This window comes from Felis catus, chromosome B3 (genome assembly GCF_018350175.1).
Source record: "Felis catus isolate Fca126 chromosome B3, F.catus_Fca126_mat1.0, whole genome shotgun sequence".
Taxonomy (NCBI): Eukaryota; Metazoa; Chordata; class Mammalia; order Carnivora; family Felidae; genus Felis; species Felis catus.
The window spans coordinates 60,849,550-60,866,666 of record NC_058373.1 but is presented as its reverse complement, the minus strand read 5'-3'; the positions used below and the strand labels follow the sequence as shown (position 1 = coordinate 60,866,666).

Sequence of the window (17,117 nt, the reverse complement as noted above, 5' to 3'; positions counted from 1 at the left end):
TGTAGGCAACCTGTGTGCCCTCTGCTTAGGATGTGCTTGCTCATTCTGCCTACCCAGAGACCAGCTAATCTCTGAAGGTCCTGCTCCCCCAGAGACAGCCCAGAACCCCTTTCCTTACAGTCATCACTAATATTCTCTCTCCTTGTTCTCCCACAGCACTGTCCTTGTCCTTCCATCTCAGCACCTATAAAATGCTTTATGTTTACTATGTGTTTTATCTGTAAATTGCAGTCTTCCTCTAAGAGTTTAGTCATCTTTTTCACAGCACATCACAATAGTAGATGCCAAATAAATGTTAAATTTGAGAGAACAATGGAAATGTATGTCTCGCTTCGGAGACAATACATAATCTAACAGAATTTCAGCTTTATTTGTATTTGGACACATTTTTAAATCTTAGAATTCTGATGGCACACTTGAAATAATTAAATTTACAAAAGAATGTTAAACATACAATGAATAATTACAGTATGATTGAGGCAGGGGAAGGGCAATGTTGGTCAAAGAGTATAAACTTCCAGCTAAACAAAATGAGTAAGATCTAAGGATTCTATTGTACAGCATAGTGACTATAACTGATAATACTCTGTTATATACTTGAATGTTGCTCAGAGAGTAGATCTTAAATGTTCTCATCACAAAAAGGAAATGGTAATTATGTGATATGATGCAGTTGTTAGCTAATGCTATGGTGGTAATCATTTTGCAATATGTAAGTATCAAGTCAATATGATGTACACCTTAAATTTGTACATTATGTCAATTTTATTTCAATAAAGCTAGAAAAAATAATTACACTTCTACTCTACTATAATCCTACTTTATTTTTAAAAATTTTTTATGACATTCATTTTTGAGCAACAAAGAACACACGAGCAGGGAGGGGCAGAGAGAGAGGGAGACATAGAATCCGAAGCAGGCTCCAGGCTCCAAACTGTCAGCACAGAGCCCAACGTGGGGCTCAGACTCATGGACCGTGAGATCATGACCTGAGCTGAAGTCAGACGATCAACTGACTGAGCCACCCAGGCACCCCTACTATAACCCTACTTTAGAATTATCTGTAAAAGGAGCCAGAGCCACTGCACTATTTACATGGTCACTCTTTTAAGTGTCGGGTCACTACTTAAGTGCCCTGACTACTTTTCTACATTCCCAAAGAGGCAAAGTTCCAATAATGTCATTATTTTAATGCTGTGATATTCTCCCTGCTTCCTATTTTACTTGTACCACATTGACCCTGTTCTACACTGTGTCACACAGCCTGCCCTCCTTAGCCTTTGATTTAACAGATGTTACAGTAACAGTACATGTACCCAGTTGTAACCAGAATCTGGCATCACATGAAGGACTTAATGAAGGATTTGCTATCAACCACTGCGGCATGGCACAGCAATTGAAAACTGTCAAAATATTTCTCTGATCAAGTTTTTGAGAAAGATTGTGGCTCTGTGTTGGAGTTGCTTGCTCTCACTCAGGATTCCAAATAATATGATCTGGGGAAAGAGGAGGGGCTTCACCTAACATTGGCAGTTGATACTTTATGCTTTGGGGAACTTTATTTGGTGGGGACTGTTGGTAAAGTGAATGATAAGTGCTATTTTTGTAAGATAAGCATGCAGGTTTGGAAGCTTGGGCACATTTGACCCATTTTAAAAACTGCCATTTAGAGTAAATCAAAGGGGAACAATAGGTTAGAAAAGCAAATTCTCAGGCATAGCCCTAGACCCATACCTTAAGAATCAGTAGAGTAATAGAATGTTCTGTAGGACAGGTGCCCGTTGAAATTTCTAAGGAATCACAGAAGGCATTGGAAATGGGCAGGTCCATTAAAATTCCCAAAGACTCCAGAATGCCTATGAGAAGAAAACTTGTCATAACAAAAACTAAGATACTACTTGGCCTTTTCCACCATTCTCAAGTAAACTGGATTTTTAAACTACATAACTAAATGGGAAACAGAAGCCCATGAGATCCTAGAAGTTTTTTTTATTAAAGATCAATGTCTGTTTCTAACGGACTTCTAAATTATAATAAAGATGACTTCATATTAAAAAATACATATTTCTCTGATCTACATGCTTCATTTTGTAACCTAAATCTGGCCATTTCTATTTTCTTGGGGTTTGTTGTTTTGTGTTTTATTTCTCAAATATTGTAGTCTAAATAATTCTATGTTGCTTCCATGTCACACTATAGGCAAAGTTTTACTTAAGTTCCCCTGCCTCATAAGAAAGCTGAGAACATCCCAACCTCTAGAGAAAATTCCCCAGGCCCTATTCCCAGGTGTACAGGAAGTACCTTGATTAAAATCAAGCAGCAAGCCTCAGGCATCTATCCTAAGGAACCCCAATGACCATTATTTTATTCTCTATTCTTTTCCATTCTGTGGTTGGTTACCCTTCATCTTTTATTCAGCTGGAATCCAGTTGCCCTAGTTTTAATACCAAACCCTTACTCTAAGACACCTGCAGTTTATCATAGATAAAGTGGCCGCATGTCCCAGTTTTCCAAAAACAGTTTCAGCTCATGCCTATCATTCAGTATAATTATTAATAGAGATCTCTCATTTTTAAAGGTCCTGGTCTGGACAATTATAGGTTTGCCTTGCCATAGAACACATAGAATGAAGGGCATCTGGGTGGCTCAGTCAGTTAAGCATCCAACTTCAGCTCAGGTCATGATCTCACAGTTTCGCGAGTTCGAGCCCCACGACGCTCTGTGCTGACAGCTCTGAGCCTGGAGCCTGCTTCGGATTCTGTGTCTCAGTCTCTCTCTGCCCCTCCCCCACTTGTGCTCTTTCTCTCTCTGTCTCTCAAAAATAAATAAATGTAAAAAAAATTTTTTTAAGAGCACATATAATGTGTTTCTTGCTGTACCACAAGTATAGCCAAACAAGTAAATACAAAGATTGGGGAGCTATTTCCTTCATGATTCCCATTGTCTCCAGTTTACTTGGCCTATAATAATTCAAACATAGTTTCTAATTATTGTAATTTGACTCGAGAACTGGTTGTCACTGGTGTAATAACCTGTTAAAACTAATCTCATGTCTGTTCCAAGGTTCCTCTTCTGGCTGAAGTTTATGGTATAGAGGGAAATATTTTCAGGCTTAAAATCAATGAAGAAACTCCCCTGAAACCCAGGTATGAAGTTCCTGATGTTGTCACAAGCAAGCCACGCACGGTAAGGTAAGCCAAGGAACAAGAGATCTTGGATACACCCTCAGTATGGTCTTTTATTATACCTTGAGTAGCAGATTTTGCATGTTCCTCCTGTTTTTTCTATTCGAAGCTATAATCATTTGCAGAGTCAGTTTTCAGTTATTTGGGGATACATTTATGCTTTTTATATATTGTCCATTCTCCACCATTTAATTTATCAGCACTTATTCATGAGCAGAAGCAGAGCTTTTGAGCCCTGCTGTCCTTCTTGCAAAGGAAATGATTCATCAACCAGACTTTGGGAACAAGTAGAATTTGAGAACAAGTAGGAGAGCTATTTAATTTACTCAGATTAGCAGCAGGGCTCCAGAGATCTAATATACTAGCCCAACTCCTGTGCTTACCACAATTTATACAATTAGGCTCACTTTTAATTAAGGGTAGTCTCAGAAATGTAACATGTCAAAGATAAATTAATCATCAGTGTCTAAGTGAAACAAAAACTTTGGAGATCAAAAAGCATTTTTCCTACATCTGCAGTATCTTCCTCAGTTCTCAATACTCTTTCCAGTGATATTTCACTGGTTCTGCCTGCTGATTCCTGTTATTTTTTCATATTATTTCACTAAAGGAATATAAGTTTATGCCAAATGCTTTAATTTTCACTATATCATTATCGTAGTTTTATGTAGATTACTTTTTCCATAAAAATTTAATCAAGTCAGTAGATTATAAGGAGAAAGTACTTCAGTGATAGTAGAATCATCATAAATTCAAAATAGGTCTAGTCATTCAGCTGCTGCTATATGCCAAGAACTTAGAAAACTGGAATTAAAAAGAGATTGTTTTCGGGGCGCTTGGGTGACTCAGTCGGGTAAGCATCCGACTTCGGCTCAGATCATGATCTCACGGGTTCGTGAGTTCGAGCCCTGCGTCAGGTTCTGCTGAGCGCTCAGAGCTGGGAACCTGCTTCGGATTCTGTGTCTCATTCTCTCTTTGCCCCTCTCCAACTTGTGCTCTGTCTCTCTCTCTCAAAAATAAACATTAAAAAAAATTTTTTAAAAAGACTCTCAAGGCTTTTTAGGTTGGTGCACATGCATGCGTGTGTGTGTGTGTGTGTGTGTGTGTGTGTGTGCTTGGTTACAGTATATTATTTTTTACTGTCCTGGAGGATTCACTTTACTGGTAGATCCTTTTAACATTTTTACATCTGTGTTAAGTAAAATTCGTCTGTAGTTTTTTTCTGTGTTATTGCCATGTTTTGGGGTCAGGATGATAACTAGCTTTGTGTGGTAAATATGTTGTATTAGTTCTGCTTCCATTCCAACCTCTTTCTAGAGGGCCTTTGGCTACTGCAGTAACAAGAAAGTTAAAAAAATACATTCCTCCACTTCCCATACTCTCATGTAGCTAGTTTCTGGTATAATTCAGGTTCTACCAGTCAGATGCACTTACAGGTATCTTGATTTTAGAACTGAGCTTCCAATTTTGCTGGCATGGATTTGGCAGCTCTAGAATGTCTCTAGAGGCACACTAGTTAGGGTAGTAGTTTATTCATCTCTGGAGCTAATGTGGCATGATCTTGGAGCCCAGCAGTTGCCACAGTGACTTCTGATTATCCAACTTCCTGATTCTAGCTGCAATAGTAGTTCAATTGACCATGCAGTAGTATTCTAGGGATCATTACCGGCTGCCCAACCTATTACCTCAGTGCTTCCAATGATGTCATAAGCTCCCAATTCCCCCATCTTAAGTTACTTATTTTCCACTTAAAATAGCCAGAATTTTTTCTTTGCTTTTTTAATGTTTATTTTTGAGAGAGAGAGAGACAGAGCATGAGCAGGGGAGGGGCAGAGAGAGAGGAGACACAGAATCCTTAGCAGGCTCCAGGCTCTGAGCTGCCAGCACAGCTGGACTCGAACCCACAATCCACGAGATCACGACCTGAGCTGAAGTCAGACACTTAACCGACTGACCCACCCAGGCGCCCCCAGAATTTTTTCTTTAATGTACAGTTGAATCTTGGTTGATATAGCCTTTGGTATCAGAAGTAAGTATAGGCAACAGACCCTCTAGGATGGGAATATGAGATTGGTTAGCTGCTTTGGCCGGATTTGAAAGCAGCGAGGACTTGGTTATCATTAGAGGATAAGATACTAGTGTTATGGGCTCAATTGTGTCCCCCCCCCAAAAAAAAACTCATATGTTGAAGCCACAACCTCCTGTGCCTCAGAAAATGACTATATTTTGAAGAGGTAACTAGTTAAAATGGGGTTGTTAGGGTGGACTGTAATACAATATGAATAGTGTTCCATAAGGAGAGGAGATTAGGACACAAGTTGACACAGACAGAGGGATGACCATGTAAGGATACAGCAAGAAGATGGCCATCTGAGAGCCAAGGAGAGAGGTCTCAGAAGAAACCAAACTTGCTGACACTTTGATCTTGGACTTCTAGCCACCAAAATTGTGAGAAAAGAAACTTCTGTAGTTTAAGCCACCCAATGGGGTATTTGTTGTGGCAGACCTAGCAAACTACACAACTGGTAATAAACCACAGCATTCCATGGCAAAGTTACTTAAATTACTACCTGTGATCAACAGAATTCCACCAAGCCTTCCGTTCCAGCAGAAGCAGCTCCTTTTCCTCTAACAAAGCTGATCCTACCTTGCTTGGACACCCTGTGTTGACCTCACCTAAGATATATTGTCCAAGGGGATGACAGTGTTCATTGTGCCTCACCCCTACCACCCTTCACTGCCTTCCTTTAAGCTCACTACCAGAGCCCAACATGCCTAGGGAGCTAATTACAGTCAAACACTACACCTAAGGAATTCTAAGATTTTATATAGGCAAAAACCTAGGAAATACGGATAGAAATGCATTCTGAGGGATTCCTAAAGAAAGGAACATAATTTTAGGACCACATTAAATTTATTGACATGGGTACTGAAGAATCTAAATTTGATGTGCTAGCTTGGACAGCTGGGAGTGAGTCTAATTATTTGCTTGGTTGGTTAATTATAATCTGTACTCAGCTATGGACTCTGCTGAATGAAGCTGAGATACCAGCTCAGCCTTGGCACAGAGTAGAAAGGATGATCCATAGACTTAGGGAAATAAAGATGTTGAAGTGGATATGTCATATGCAACAGCACAACTAGCCCCTAATTTTGCTCTCCAAGGGGTTCCAAAGAGACTCCTTTCACTGCGAAATAACTTGATGAAGGAACACTTGGAAAGCATTGTAGTGAGTGAATGTGTTTTATGAGCTAGAAATAATGGTGGAAAATGATGCCATCAAAATGGGCTCCCCGATTTCAGTGGAGATGGTGAGACTCCAGGTGCATAATGAAAGTAGCAGCATTTAGTTATTAGTGACAAGGTGAACATGTTTCCATAATGCGCAGCAGGGCATGTATGGTACCCAAAATGTTTAACTCTCAGGGCAGTGAACAATGTATCAAAGGGTCCACTGGACTGAAATAGATGCATTAAAGTTCTATTTGATGGAACAATCAAAAGAATTCCATTTTGCTATTTATTTATTTAGAGTGAAAGAGAGTACAAGTGGGGAAGGGGCAGACAGAGGGAGAGACAGAACCCCAAGCAGGCTTGAGCCTGACACAGGGCTCGAACCCACGAACCATGAGATCATGACCTGAGCCGAGATCAAGAGTCAGATGCTCAACCGACTGAGCCACCCAGGAGCCCCTGCATTTGGGTTTGATGAACAGTGATATACAACTCTCATACTACTCCAGACAGTTAACAGAACCCAAGTATCTTGCCTAGAATCCAGGGAGAAGGACTTCGCAAGAATATAATAAGAACATAAAATATCCCTCCTCACCTTCCCTAAGGAGGCATGTGACCATTTACCAGAGTGACTGTGCACCAGAGAAAGAAATATCTAGACCTCTGAAGGATTTTAAGTGACTGCCTCTGGGCTTACATGATTTCTGGGGATCTGGAATATCCTAACAGTGTAGCTCTCAAATCAGAGCTGATGGGAGTCAGGAGAGATTGCATCTCACCGTGGACCCACCGGGTCAATAACCCAATCTATGTTATTTCCTTAGTTTTTGAGTATTTGGTTGGAATGAGAAAGAAAAGCAGTGTTTAGACTCTGTGCACCAAAGTGTTCCTAGACTGTCCAGCCCAAGGAAATGATGATGATAGCTAACATATTATTATTTGCCAGGCACTGCCAAGTACTTAAGTACTTTGCATGCATCATCCCACTCAGTTCTCCCCAAAAGCTCTATTTGTTCTTGCTTTTATTATTTCTACTTTACAGATGAGGAAACTAAGAACTGGATAGACTGACTAACTTGTCCAAAGTTATACTCCTAGTGCATGATAGAGCTATATTCAGTCTAGGCTTTCTGACACCAAACCCCTATGTCCCATGAATATGGATTTGCACATTAATTTGAATTGAGAATCACATTGAGCTATGTAAACCTATTTCTCTCTTCTTGCTTTGTTTTCTAGGCTGATTTCATCCTCAGGGGATGCAGGTAGTCTGGTATTGGCTGATGGAAAAGGAGATCTGAAGTGTCATATCACAGCAAACCCATTCAAGGTAGATTTAATGTCTGAAGAAGAGGTTGTGATGAGCATAAACTCCCTGGGCCACTTGTACTTTGAGCACCTGCAAGTTCCTCTCAAGAAAAGGTATTTTTGCACATTACTTGGCATAAGAACATAAGAGGGGTGCTTGGGTGGCTCAGTCAGGCGAGCATCTGACTCTTGACTTTGGATCAGGTCATGATCCCAGGGGCATGAGATCAAGCCCCATGTCAGGCTTCATAGTCAGCATGGAGTCTGCTTACGATTCTCTCTCCCCACCATCCTGTCCTCTTTCTCTTTAAAACAAAGCAAAACAATGTCAGAAAACTTGATCATGATTATCACTTGCCTAAATAGTTGATATATCACCATGAAAACTTAGTTCACCTTATTTGCTGGAATATTATTTTGAGAAATTTCATCTTTTCACCCATGCAAATAAATGCAGGCTTGATGACAAGAATGATTTGCAGACTTTTGCAACTTCACCCTCCTAACACATCCCATGCGTTTAACTGATGGCATTGTCTACTCTTAAAAAGCACTCTCTGTTGAGAACTGATAAATGTTAATGGGAACTGATATGTCTTCAGAACTTCATTTTAGGGGGTATAGCTCAGGGGTAGAGCATTTGACTGCAGAACTTCATTGTATCCCCTTAAAATAACTTCAATTAACTTACACTTGAATAATTTCCAAGAATTATCTGGAAACAGTCACTCGATCAAAGCTGTTTGTATGAGGGTCACATGAACTGGGAGGTAGTGATAGGGGAAGATTCTTCCATTTTTTTTTTACCAATATTGTTTTTAAATTCTCCAGTCTGTAGCTCTTTCTATTTTTATCCTAATAGTTAACATCTTATATGTTCTGTAGAAAGCATTGAACATTCATTATTGCCACACAGTGGTTTTTATATTTAAAAACCTTATTTTCTAAAAACAAACAATAAATCTTATTTTTTAAAAATTTTTTTACATTTATTTATTCTTGAGAAACAGAGTGAGACAAAGCGTGAGCAGGGGAGGGGCAGAGAGAGAAGGAGACACAGAATCTGAAGCAGGCTCCAGGCTCTGAGCAAGCGGTCAGCACAGAGCCTGATGTGGGGCTCAAACCCACGAACTGTGAGATCATGACCTGAGCTGAAGTCGGATGCTCAACCGACTGAGCCACCCAGGTGCCCCAAATCTTGTTTTCTTATTACAGAGATAGTTTCTGTTCATTATAGGAAAAATAGAAAATATTGAAAAGAAAAATTTAAATACCCATAATTCTGCCGCTTGTTAGTACCTTATGAATATTCAATTATTTTTTTAACTGAAAAATACTAATAGCATAACAAATACCTGTAAACCCAGTACCCAGGTTATTTATATTTAAAATATTTTTTCTTTTAATAAACTCCCATTATTTGTGTTTTAGAGGTGATAACCTAAGTTGGGCCTTAATCTTTTTAGAATAAGCATATGCTACAAAGGAGTATATAGTGAAAAATATCCTCACCATTTGTCCTTGAGCTACTAGTTCTATCTTTGAAAGTAATCAGTGTTTCCAGTTTTTTATGTATCCTTCCAGAGATAATTTATGTCCATCCAGTAAGATATATATATTCTTTGTTTTATCCTTTCTTGACACATATGATACCACCTTTATACGTTATTCTGCACTTTGCTGTTTCTTCTTTACCAATTTGATAGTTCCTAATTTCTTTAAAGCAGGTATATAGTTTCAATTGCATGCTTACACAATGATTCATTTAGTAAATTTCCTCTTGGTGGACTTTAAAATTATTTCTAATCTTGTTTTACAGCTACTCACTTCATGGATAACTTTATATATGTATCATTTTGCATACATGCCAGGATATACATAGACGAGTCGTAGAAGTAAAATTGCTGATCAAATGGTTTGTGAATTTGTAATTTTGACTCGTGCTGCCAGATCACCTCCTATAGAAGTTGTGAACTAGTTTGTATTTCCACTATTTACATTTGTGTTAGGAAAATCAGATTATCCACCTGGAAAAATTTTTAAGTTAGACCCAAGCCTCGCAACATTAGGAAAAATGAATTCCAGATGAAAAAAATCACAGAGTAGGAACATCTTGAGCTTACCTCCTCCCACACACACATCCAAATCTACAACTACATCACTTCTCGGCCTTTTGGCTAAGATCAAGTGTAGCAGCTGTCCTTAACAGTTTAATATCTGCTACACCCTCTATGTGAGGACAATACAGCATATTAAATGGATTTTTTGGAACTAGGAGATGGAATAGGAGCTTGCTCCATCCACTTCACGCATTGACCTGGTATTGGAGTACCTTAAGGAACAGTGCACCTATCCCTTGGGTGGGGAGTAAAGATTGTACAAAAAAAATTCTACAACTACGCATAGAAAATGATCTCTGAGAATGAACTAAAGACTAACAACAGAACATACAACTAAGGATATAAAGAAAAAGACACATTAAGGTGCCAGGTAGGAGGAGCAGAGACATGGTTTATTTAGTCAGGTTCCACATCCCCAGTGCAGCAACCCACAAGTGGGAGGGATATTACAACCAGAGAGACCTGCCCTGAGGAAGAAGAGGCCTGAGTCCCACATGAGTCTCCATATGCCAGGGGACCTGCACCAGGAAGACAAGCTCCCCTAATGTCTGGCTTTGAAAACCAACAGGGCATATGTCCAAGAGAGTCAGAGGGCAGTAGGAAACTGACACACTGCTCTTTGAGGGCATGTGCACAGTCACACCTGCTCTGAGTGCCAACACAGAGGCAACCATGTGAAAAATCCCTGGGTTACATGTGAAGGAAATTCACTAATTTTAGGGGATGTGCCAGAATGGCAGGTATCTGTGGGAATGTCCTCCAGGGACAGATGCACTGATGGGTACCATTTTTCTTACTCCTTCTACCTAGTTGGCCCAGCATTAGTGGATATCAGTTCTGGCACTCTTTACTATGCTAGTGCCACTCACCCCACCTCAGTGCTCCCCTGAAGACTTGTCCCACCCAAGCCACCTCCCAGCCTAAAGACCTTCTCAAGTGTTTCTGCACCCTGGCATTCCTGGCAGGTGCTTTAGCTCACATTAGAGCTCCTGCCAAGCAGCCTCCAACCCCAGCACTTGCAGTAGGCAACCCCAGCTGGGACCAGAACCCCTCCTCAGCACCTCTGCCCCAGGAGATCATCCCCACACACTAGAACACCTACAGCAGTCACAGCTGGACCCTGCAGCAAGCCAAGCAGGAGACATGCCCCACCCACCAGTGCACTCACAGCTGTCATTGCCAGGCCTCACAGCCAGCCATGCCAGGGACCAGCCCCACACACCAGCATATTCACAACAGTCACAACCAGGCCTTTCAGCCAGATGGGCCAGGGGCTAGCCCCACTAACCAGTATGACCATAGCAGTCACAGCCAGAACTCACAGACAGTCATGCTGGAGGATAGCCCCATACACCTGTGAGTTTGCACCAGTTGCAACCTGGCCACAACAGGAAGGTGCACACAGCCCACACAGGGAATGCTCTTGGGGCACCTGACCGGGGTGACGTGGGTGTTTGCGCTACTGGGCCCACAGGACACCTTCTGCATAAAACCACTCCTTCAAGATCAGGAGATGTAACTGATCTGCCTAATACATAGAAGCAAACAGAGACTTAGGCAAAATGAGGAGACAGAAGAATATATTCCAAATGAAAGAACAAGACAAAACTTCAGAAAAAGAACTAAACAAAACAGACAAGCAATCTGCTTGATAGAGAATTTAAAGTAATGTTCTCCAAATTCAGGAGAAGAATGGATGAACACGGTGAAAACTTCAACAAGGAGATAGAAAATACAAAAAAAACCCATCAGCTGAAGGATAAAATAACTGAAATGAGAAATACACTAGAGGGAATCAGCAGATTAGATGATGCAGAAGAACAGATCAGCAATCTGGAAGACAGGTAGTGTAAATCTCCCCATCAGAACAGCAAAAAGAAAAAAGAATTTAAAAAAATGAACATAGTTTATTTATTAAAAATTTTTATTTAATAATTTAATTTAATTTTAATTTAATTTAATTTTAATTTAATAATTTAATTTATTAAAAAATTTTTATTCCAATGCTTATTTATTTTTGAGAGACAGAGAGAGACAGAGTGTGAGTAGGGAAGGGACGGAGAGAGAGGGAGACACAGAATTCAAAGCAGGCTCCAGGCTCTGAGCTGTCAGCACAGAGCCTGATGTGGGGCTCGAACCCACAAACCATGAGATCATGACCTGGCTGAAGTTGAACGCCCAATCCACTCAGCCACCCAGAAGCCTCTAAAAAAAATGTGCGTAGTTTAAGGGACCACTGGGACGTTAAGCATACGGACATTCACATTATAGGGGTCCCAGAAGGGGAAGAGAGAGAGAAAGGGACAGAAACTGTATTTAGAGAAATAATGGGGGGTACCTGGTTCTTTGAAAAGATAACAAAATTGACAAAACTTTATCCAGACTCATCAAGAAAAATAGAGGGCCCAAATAAATAAAATCAAATGAAAGAGAAGTTACAGTCAATACCACAGAAATAAAAAGGATCATAAGAGACAACTACAAACATTTACATGCCAGCAAATAGGAGAACCTAGAAGTGGATAAATTCCTAAAACATACAGCCTTCCAAGACTGAATCAAGAAAAAATAGAAAATGTGAACGAATTGTGAGTAATGAAATTGAAACAGTAATCCAAAAATGCCTAGCAAACAAAAGGCTAGGACTACACAACGACTTCATAGGTGAATTCTACAAAACCTTTGAAGAAGAGTTAATATCTGTTCTTCTCAAAATATTCCAAAAAATTGAAGAAGACTTAATGCTTCCAAACTCATTCTATGAGGCCAGAATTGCCTTAATACCAAAACCAATACCAAAAAAAAAAAAAAAAAAAAATTAATTACAGGCCAATATTCTTGATGAACATTGATATAAAAACCCTACATAAAATATTAGCAAACCAAATTCAATAATGCTTTAAAAGAATCATACATCATGATCAAATGAGACTTACTCTAAGGATAAAAGGATGGTTCAATATCCAGAAATTAAGCAACATGATACACCACATTAACAAAAATAAGGATAAAAATCATATGATTATCTCAGTAGATGCAGAAATGGAATTTGATAAAATTTAACATCATTCATTATAAAAAATCTTTCAACAAAGTTGGTATGGAAGGAACATACCTCAACATAATAAATGCCATGTATGGCAACCCACAGCTAACATCATACTCAACAGTGAAAAGCTGAAAGCCTTTTCTCTTAGAACACGAACAAAACAAGGATGCCCACTCTTGTCACTTTTATTCAAAAATACTGGAATCCTAAACACAGCAATAAAACAAGAAAAAGAAATAAAAGCCCTCTAAATGGGAAAAGAAGTAAAATTGTCACTATGTGAAGACTACATGATATTGTATACAGAAAACACTAAAGATTCTACCAAAAATAAACACATAAATCATTTTTAAAAACTCTTTGAATTAATAAATTAATTCACTAATACAGGATACAAAACAAATATACAGAAATCTGTTGCATTTTTTATATACTTATAATGAACTATCAGAAAGAGTAATTAAGAAAACATCCCATTTGCAATTGCATCAAAATGAATAAAATAACTAGGGTTAAATGTAACCAAGGGGGTGAAAGACCTGAACCCTGAAATCTATAAGACATTGATGAAAGAAACTGAAGACAGCACAAGTAAATGGAAAGGTACACTGCTCATGGGTTGGAAGAATTAATATTGTTAAAATATCCATACTACCCAAAGCGGTCTGCAGATTGAATATAATTTCTATCAAAATACCAATGGAATTTTTCTCAGAAATAAAACAAATAATCCTAAAATTTGTACAGAACCACAAAAGATTCCAAATAGCCAAAGCAATCTTGAGAAAGAAGAACAAAACTAGAGGTATCATGTTCCTTGATTTCAAAGTATACTACAAAGATACAGTTATCAAAACAGTATGGTATTGGCACAAAAACAAAACATGGAGAGTTTTGGAACACAATAGAGAGTCCAGAAATAAATACATGCATATACAGTCAATCTTCAACAAAGGAAGGAAGAACATAAAATGGGGAAAAGATAGCCTCTTCAATAAATGGCGTTGGCTACTAGGTATTTAACCAAAGAAAACAAAAACACTAATTCAAAAAGATATGTGCACCCCTATGTTTACTGCAGCATTATTTGCAGTAGTCAAGATATGGATGCAACCCAAGTGTCCATCCATAAATGAATGGATAAAGAAGACAGTGTCTACACACACACACACAATATTAGTCAGCCATGAAAAGGAATGAAATCTTGCCATTTGCAACAACATGGACAGATCTAGAAGGTACCATGATAAGTAAAGTCAGTCCGACAAAGACAGATACCTAATAATTTCACTCATATGTGGAATATAAGAAGCAAAACAAATGAACAAATAAAAAGACAAAAAAAAAAAAAAAAAACCAGACTCTTAAATACAGAGAACAAACTGGGCGTTGCCAGAGGGGAGGTGAGGGGGGGATGGGTGAAATAGATGAAGGGGATTAGGAGTACACTTATTGTGATGAGTATTGGGTAATGTGTAGAAATATTGAATCATTATACTGTATACCTCAAACTAATATGACACTGTATATTAATTTTACTTGAATCAAAATATATTTAAAAATGAATCTAGGCACAGACCTTACACCCTTCACACACCTGAGGGGCTCAGTCAGTAAGCATCTGACTCATGATCTCAGCTCAGGGGCTTGATCTCAGGGTCATGAGTTCAAGCCCTGCTTTGGTCTCTACTTTTTAAGTATTAAAAAAAAAAAAACTCAAAATAGGTCATAGATCTAAATGTAAAATAAAAACTATAAAACTCCTAGAAGATAACAGAAGAAAACCTAGATGACCTTGGGTATGGTGATGATTTTTTAATATACTACCAAAGTCATGATTCACAAAAGAAATAATTGATAAATTAGGATTCATTAAAATTAAAAACTAGGGGTACCCGGGTGGCTTAGTCAGTTGAGGGTCCAACTCCTGATTTTGGCTCAGGTCATGATCCCAGAGTCATGGCATTGAGCCTGCATTGGGCTCCACACTGAACATGGAGCCTGCCTGAGATTCTCTCTCTCTCTCCCTCTGCCCCTCTCCCTGGCTCATGCTCTATCTCTCTGTCAAATAAAATTTAAAAAAACTTTTAAAGATAATAAAAATAAATTTAAAAAAATTAAAAACAGGGGCGCCTGGGTGGCGCAGTCGGTTAAGCGTCCGACTTCAGCCAGGTCACGATCTCGCAGTCCGTGAGTTCGAGCCCCGCGTCAGGCTCTGGGCTGATGGCTCAGAGCCTGGAGCCTGTTTCCGATTCTGTGTCTCCCTCTCTCTCTGCCCCTCCCCCGTTCATGCTCTGTCTCTCTCTGTCCCAAAAATAAATAAACGTTGAAAAAAAAATTAAAAAAAAAAAGAAGATAAGCCACAGACTAGGAAGAAATATCTGCAAAAAACACATCAAATAAAGGACTGCTATCCAAAATATACAAAGAACTCTTAAAATTCAACAGTAAGAAAGTGAACACTCAAAAATGTACAAAGGAGTTGAACAGAAACCTTACCAAAAAAAGATAAACAGATGGCAAGTAAGCATATGAAAAGATGTTCAACATCATATGTCATTAGTTAAAACAAGAAACCATTACATATCTGTGAGAATGACCAAGATCCAGAACACTGGTAACAAAATACTGGGGAGGATGTGGAACAACAGGAACTCACATTAATTGCTGTTGGGGCTGCAAAATGATATAGTCATGTTGGAAGACAGTTTGATAATTTCTTACAAAACTAAACATACTCTTACCATATAATTCAACAATCATGCTTCTTGTTATTTACCCAAAGGAGATGGAAATCTATGTCTACACAAAAACCGGCTCATGGATATTTATAGCAATTTTATTCATAATTGCCAAAACTTAGAAGCCGTCAGGATATCCTTCAGTAGATGAATAAACTATGGTACATCCAAATAATAGAATATTATTCAGTACCTAAAAGAAATGAACTATCAAGCCATGAAAAGACATGGAGGGAACTCAAATGCAAGTTTCACCAAGTGAAAGAAGCCAATCTGAAAAAGGCTACCTACTCTATGTTTCCAACTATATAAAATTCTGGAAAAGGGAAAATTATGGAGATAGTAAAAAGATCAGTAGTTTCCAGGGGTTAAGTAAGCCAAAGGGATACCTAAGCAGAACACAGATTTTAAGGGCAGTGAAATTACTCTGTATGATACTGCAGTGGTGGGTAAATGTCATGATACATTTGTCAAAACTCATAGAATGTACAATGCCAAGAATGAACCCTAATATAAACTATGGACTTGGGGTGATAATGATGTGTCAGTGCAGGTTCATTGATTGTAATAAATGTAGCACTCTGGTACAGGATGTTGACAGCGGGGGAGACTGTGAGTGTGTAGGGACAGTTGGTCATATGAGAACTCTACACTTTCTGCTTAGTTTTGCTGTGAACCTAAAACTGTTGTAAAAAATAAAATTTGTTAATTTTTTTTTTTTTTTTTTTTTTATTAAAAGGCACCAGGGATACCTGGGTGGCTCAGTACGTTAAGTGTCCACTTCAGCTCAGGTCATGATCTCACGGTTTGTGGATTCCAGCCTCTCATGGGGCTCTGTGCTGACAGCTCAGAGCCTGGAGCCTGCGTCGGATTCTGTGTCTCCCTCTCTCTCTGCCCCTCCCCTGCTCATGCTCTGTCTCTCTCTGTCTCTCTCAAAAGTAAACAAATGTTAAAAAAAATTTTTTTAATGAAATAAAAAAAAATCAAAAGGCAACATACTAGTTGTCTTAAATTTCACCACAAATTTTTAACATGTATAAGAATTCAAAAATTAATATGCATCTATAGGAAGAACTTATACAGATCGATAAGAAAAAGAGGAACACGCAAATAAACAATGGGTGATACAAACTGCAGCAACATATATTAACATGATGAATATCAAAATTTTTTAATATCAAAAAATTTTTAAGGCAAAGCCAAATGTGCATTTGAGGACTCGTACACTCGTGGGAATGGAATAAAAATCAGCAAGGGAGTGATTCCACACAAAACTTGGTAAAGCGGTTCCTCTGAAGAGCACAGCGAGGAGATGGATGATACATTTGAGGAGAGGCGCTATGATGCCAGATGAACAAGTCTGTTGCTTATGTGGCTTCGTAGTCGTTACTTTAGTATTCATTTTTAACCTCTGAACTTATATACTCTTCTATATTCATACTGTATTTTACACTAAAAAAATTAATGTATAATGAG

At 38.7% G+C, this 17,117-nt stretch overlaps 1 protein-coding gene and 1 non-coding gene across 6 annotated transcripts in view; both read left to right on the top strand.

Moving 5' to 3' along the window:
* GANC (glucosidase alpha, neutral C) overlaps positions 1 to 17,117 on the top strand; it is a 76,239-nt gene that overhangs the window by 10,348 nt on the left and 48,774 nt on the right. For all 5 annotated transcript variants that reach the window (XM_019832626.3, XM_019832625.3, XM_019832624.3 and 2 more), the window contains 2 exons: positions 3,064 to 3,191; positions 7,663 to 7,845. In XM_019832626.3, the coding sequence (XP_019688185.2) occupies positions 3,064 to 3,191; positions 7,663 to 7,845 (311 nt within the window). The remainder of the gene's footprint in view (positions 1 to 3,063; positions 3,192 to 7,662; positions 7,846 to 17,117) is intronic.
* LOC111561216 lies at positions 9,889 to 10,085 on the top strand. The gene has a single exon (XR_002743571.2). It is a non-coding gene; the product is annotated as a U2 spliceosomal RNA (small nuclear RNA).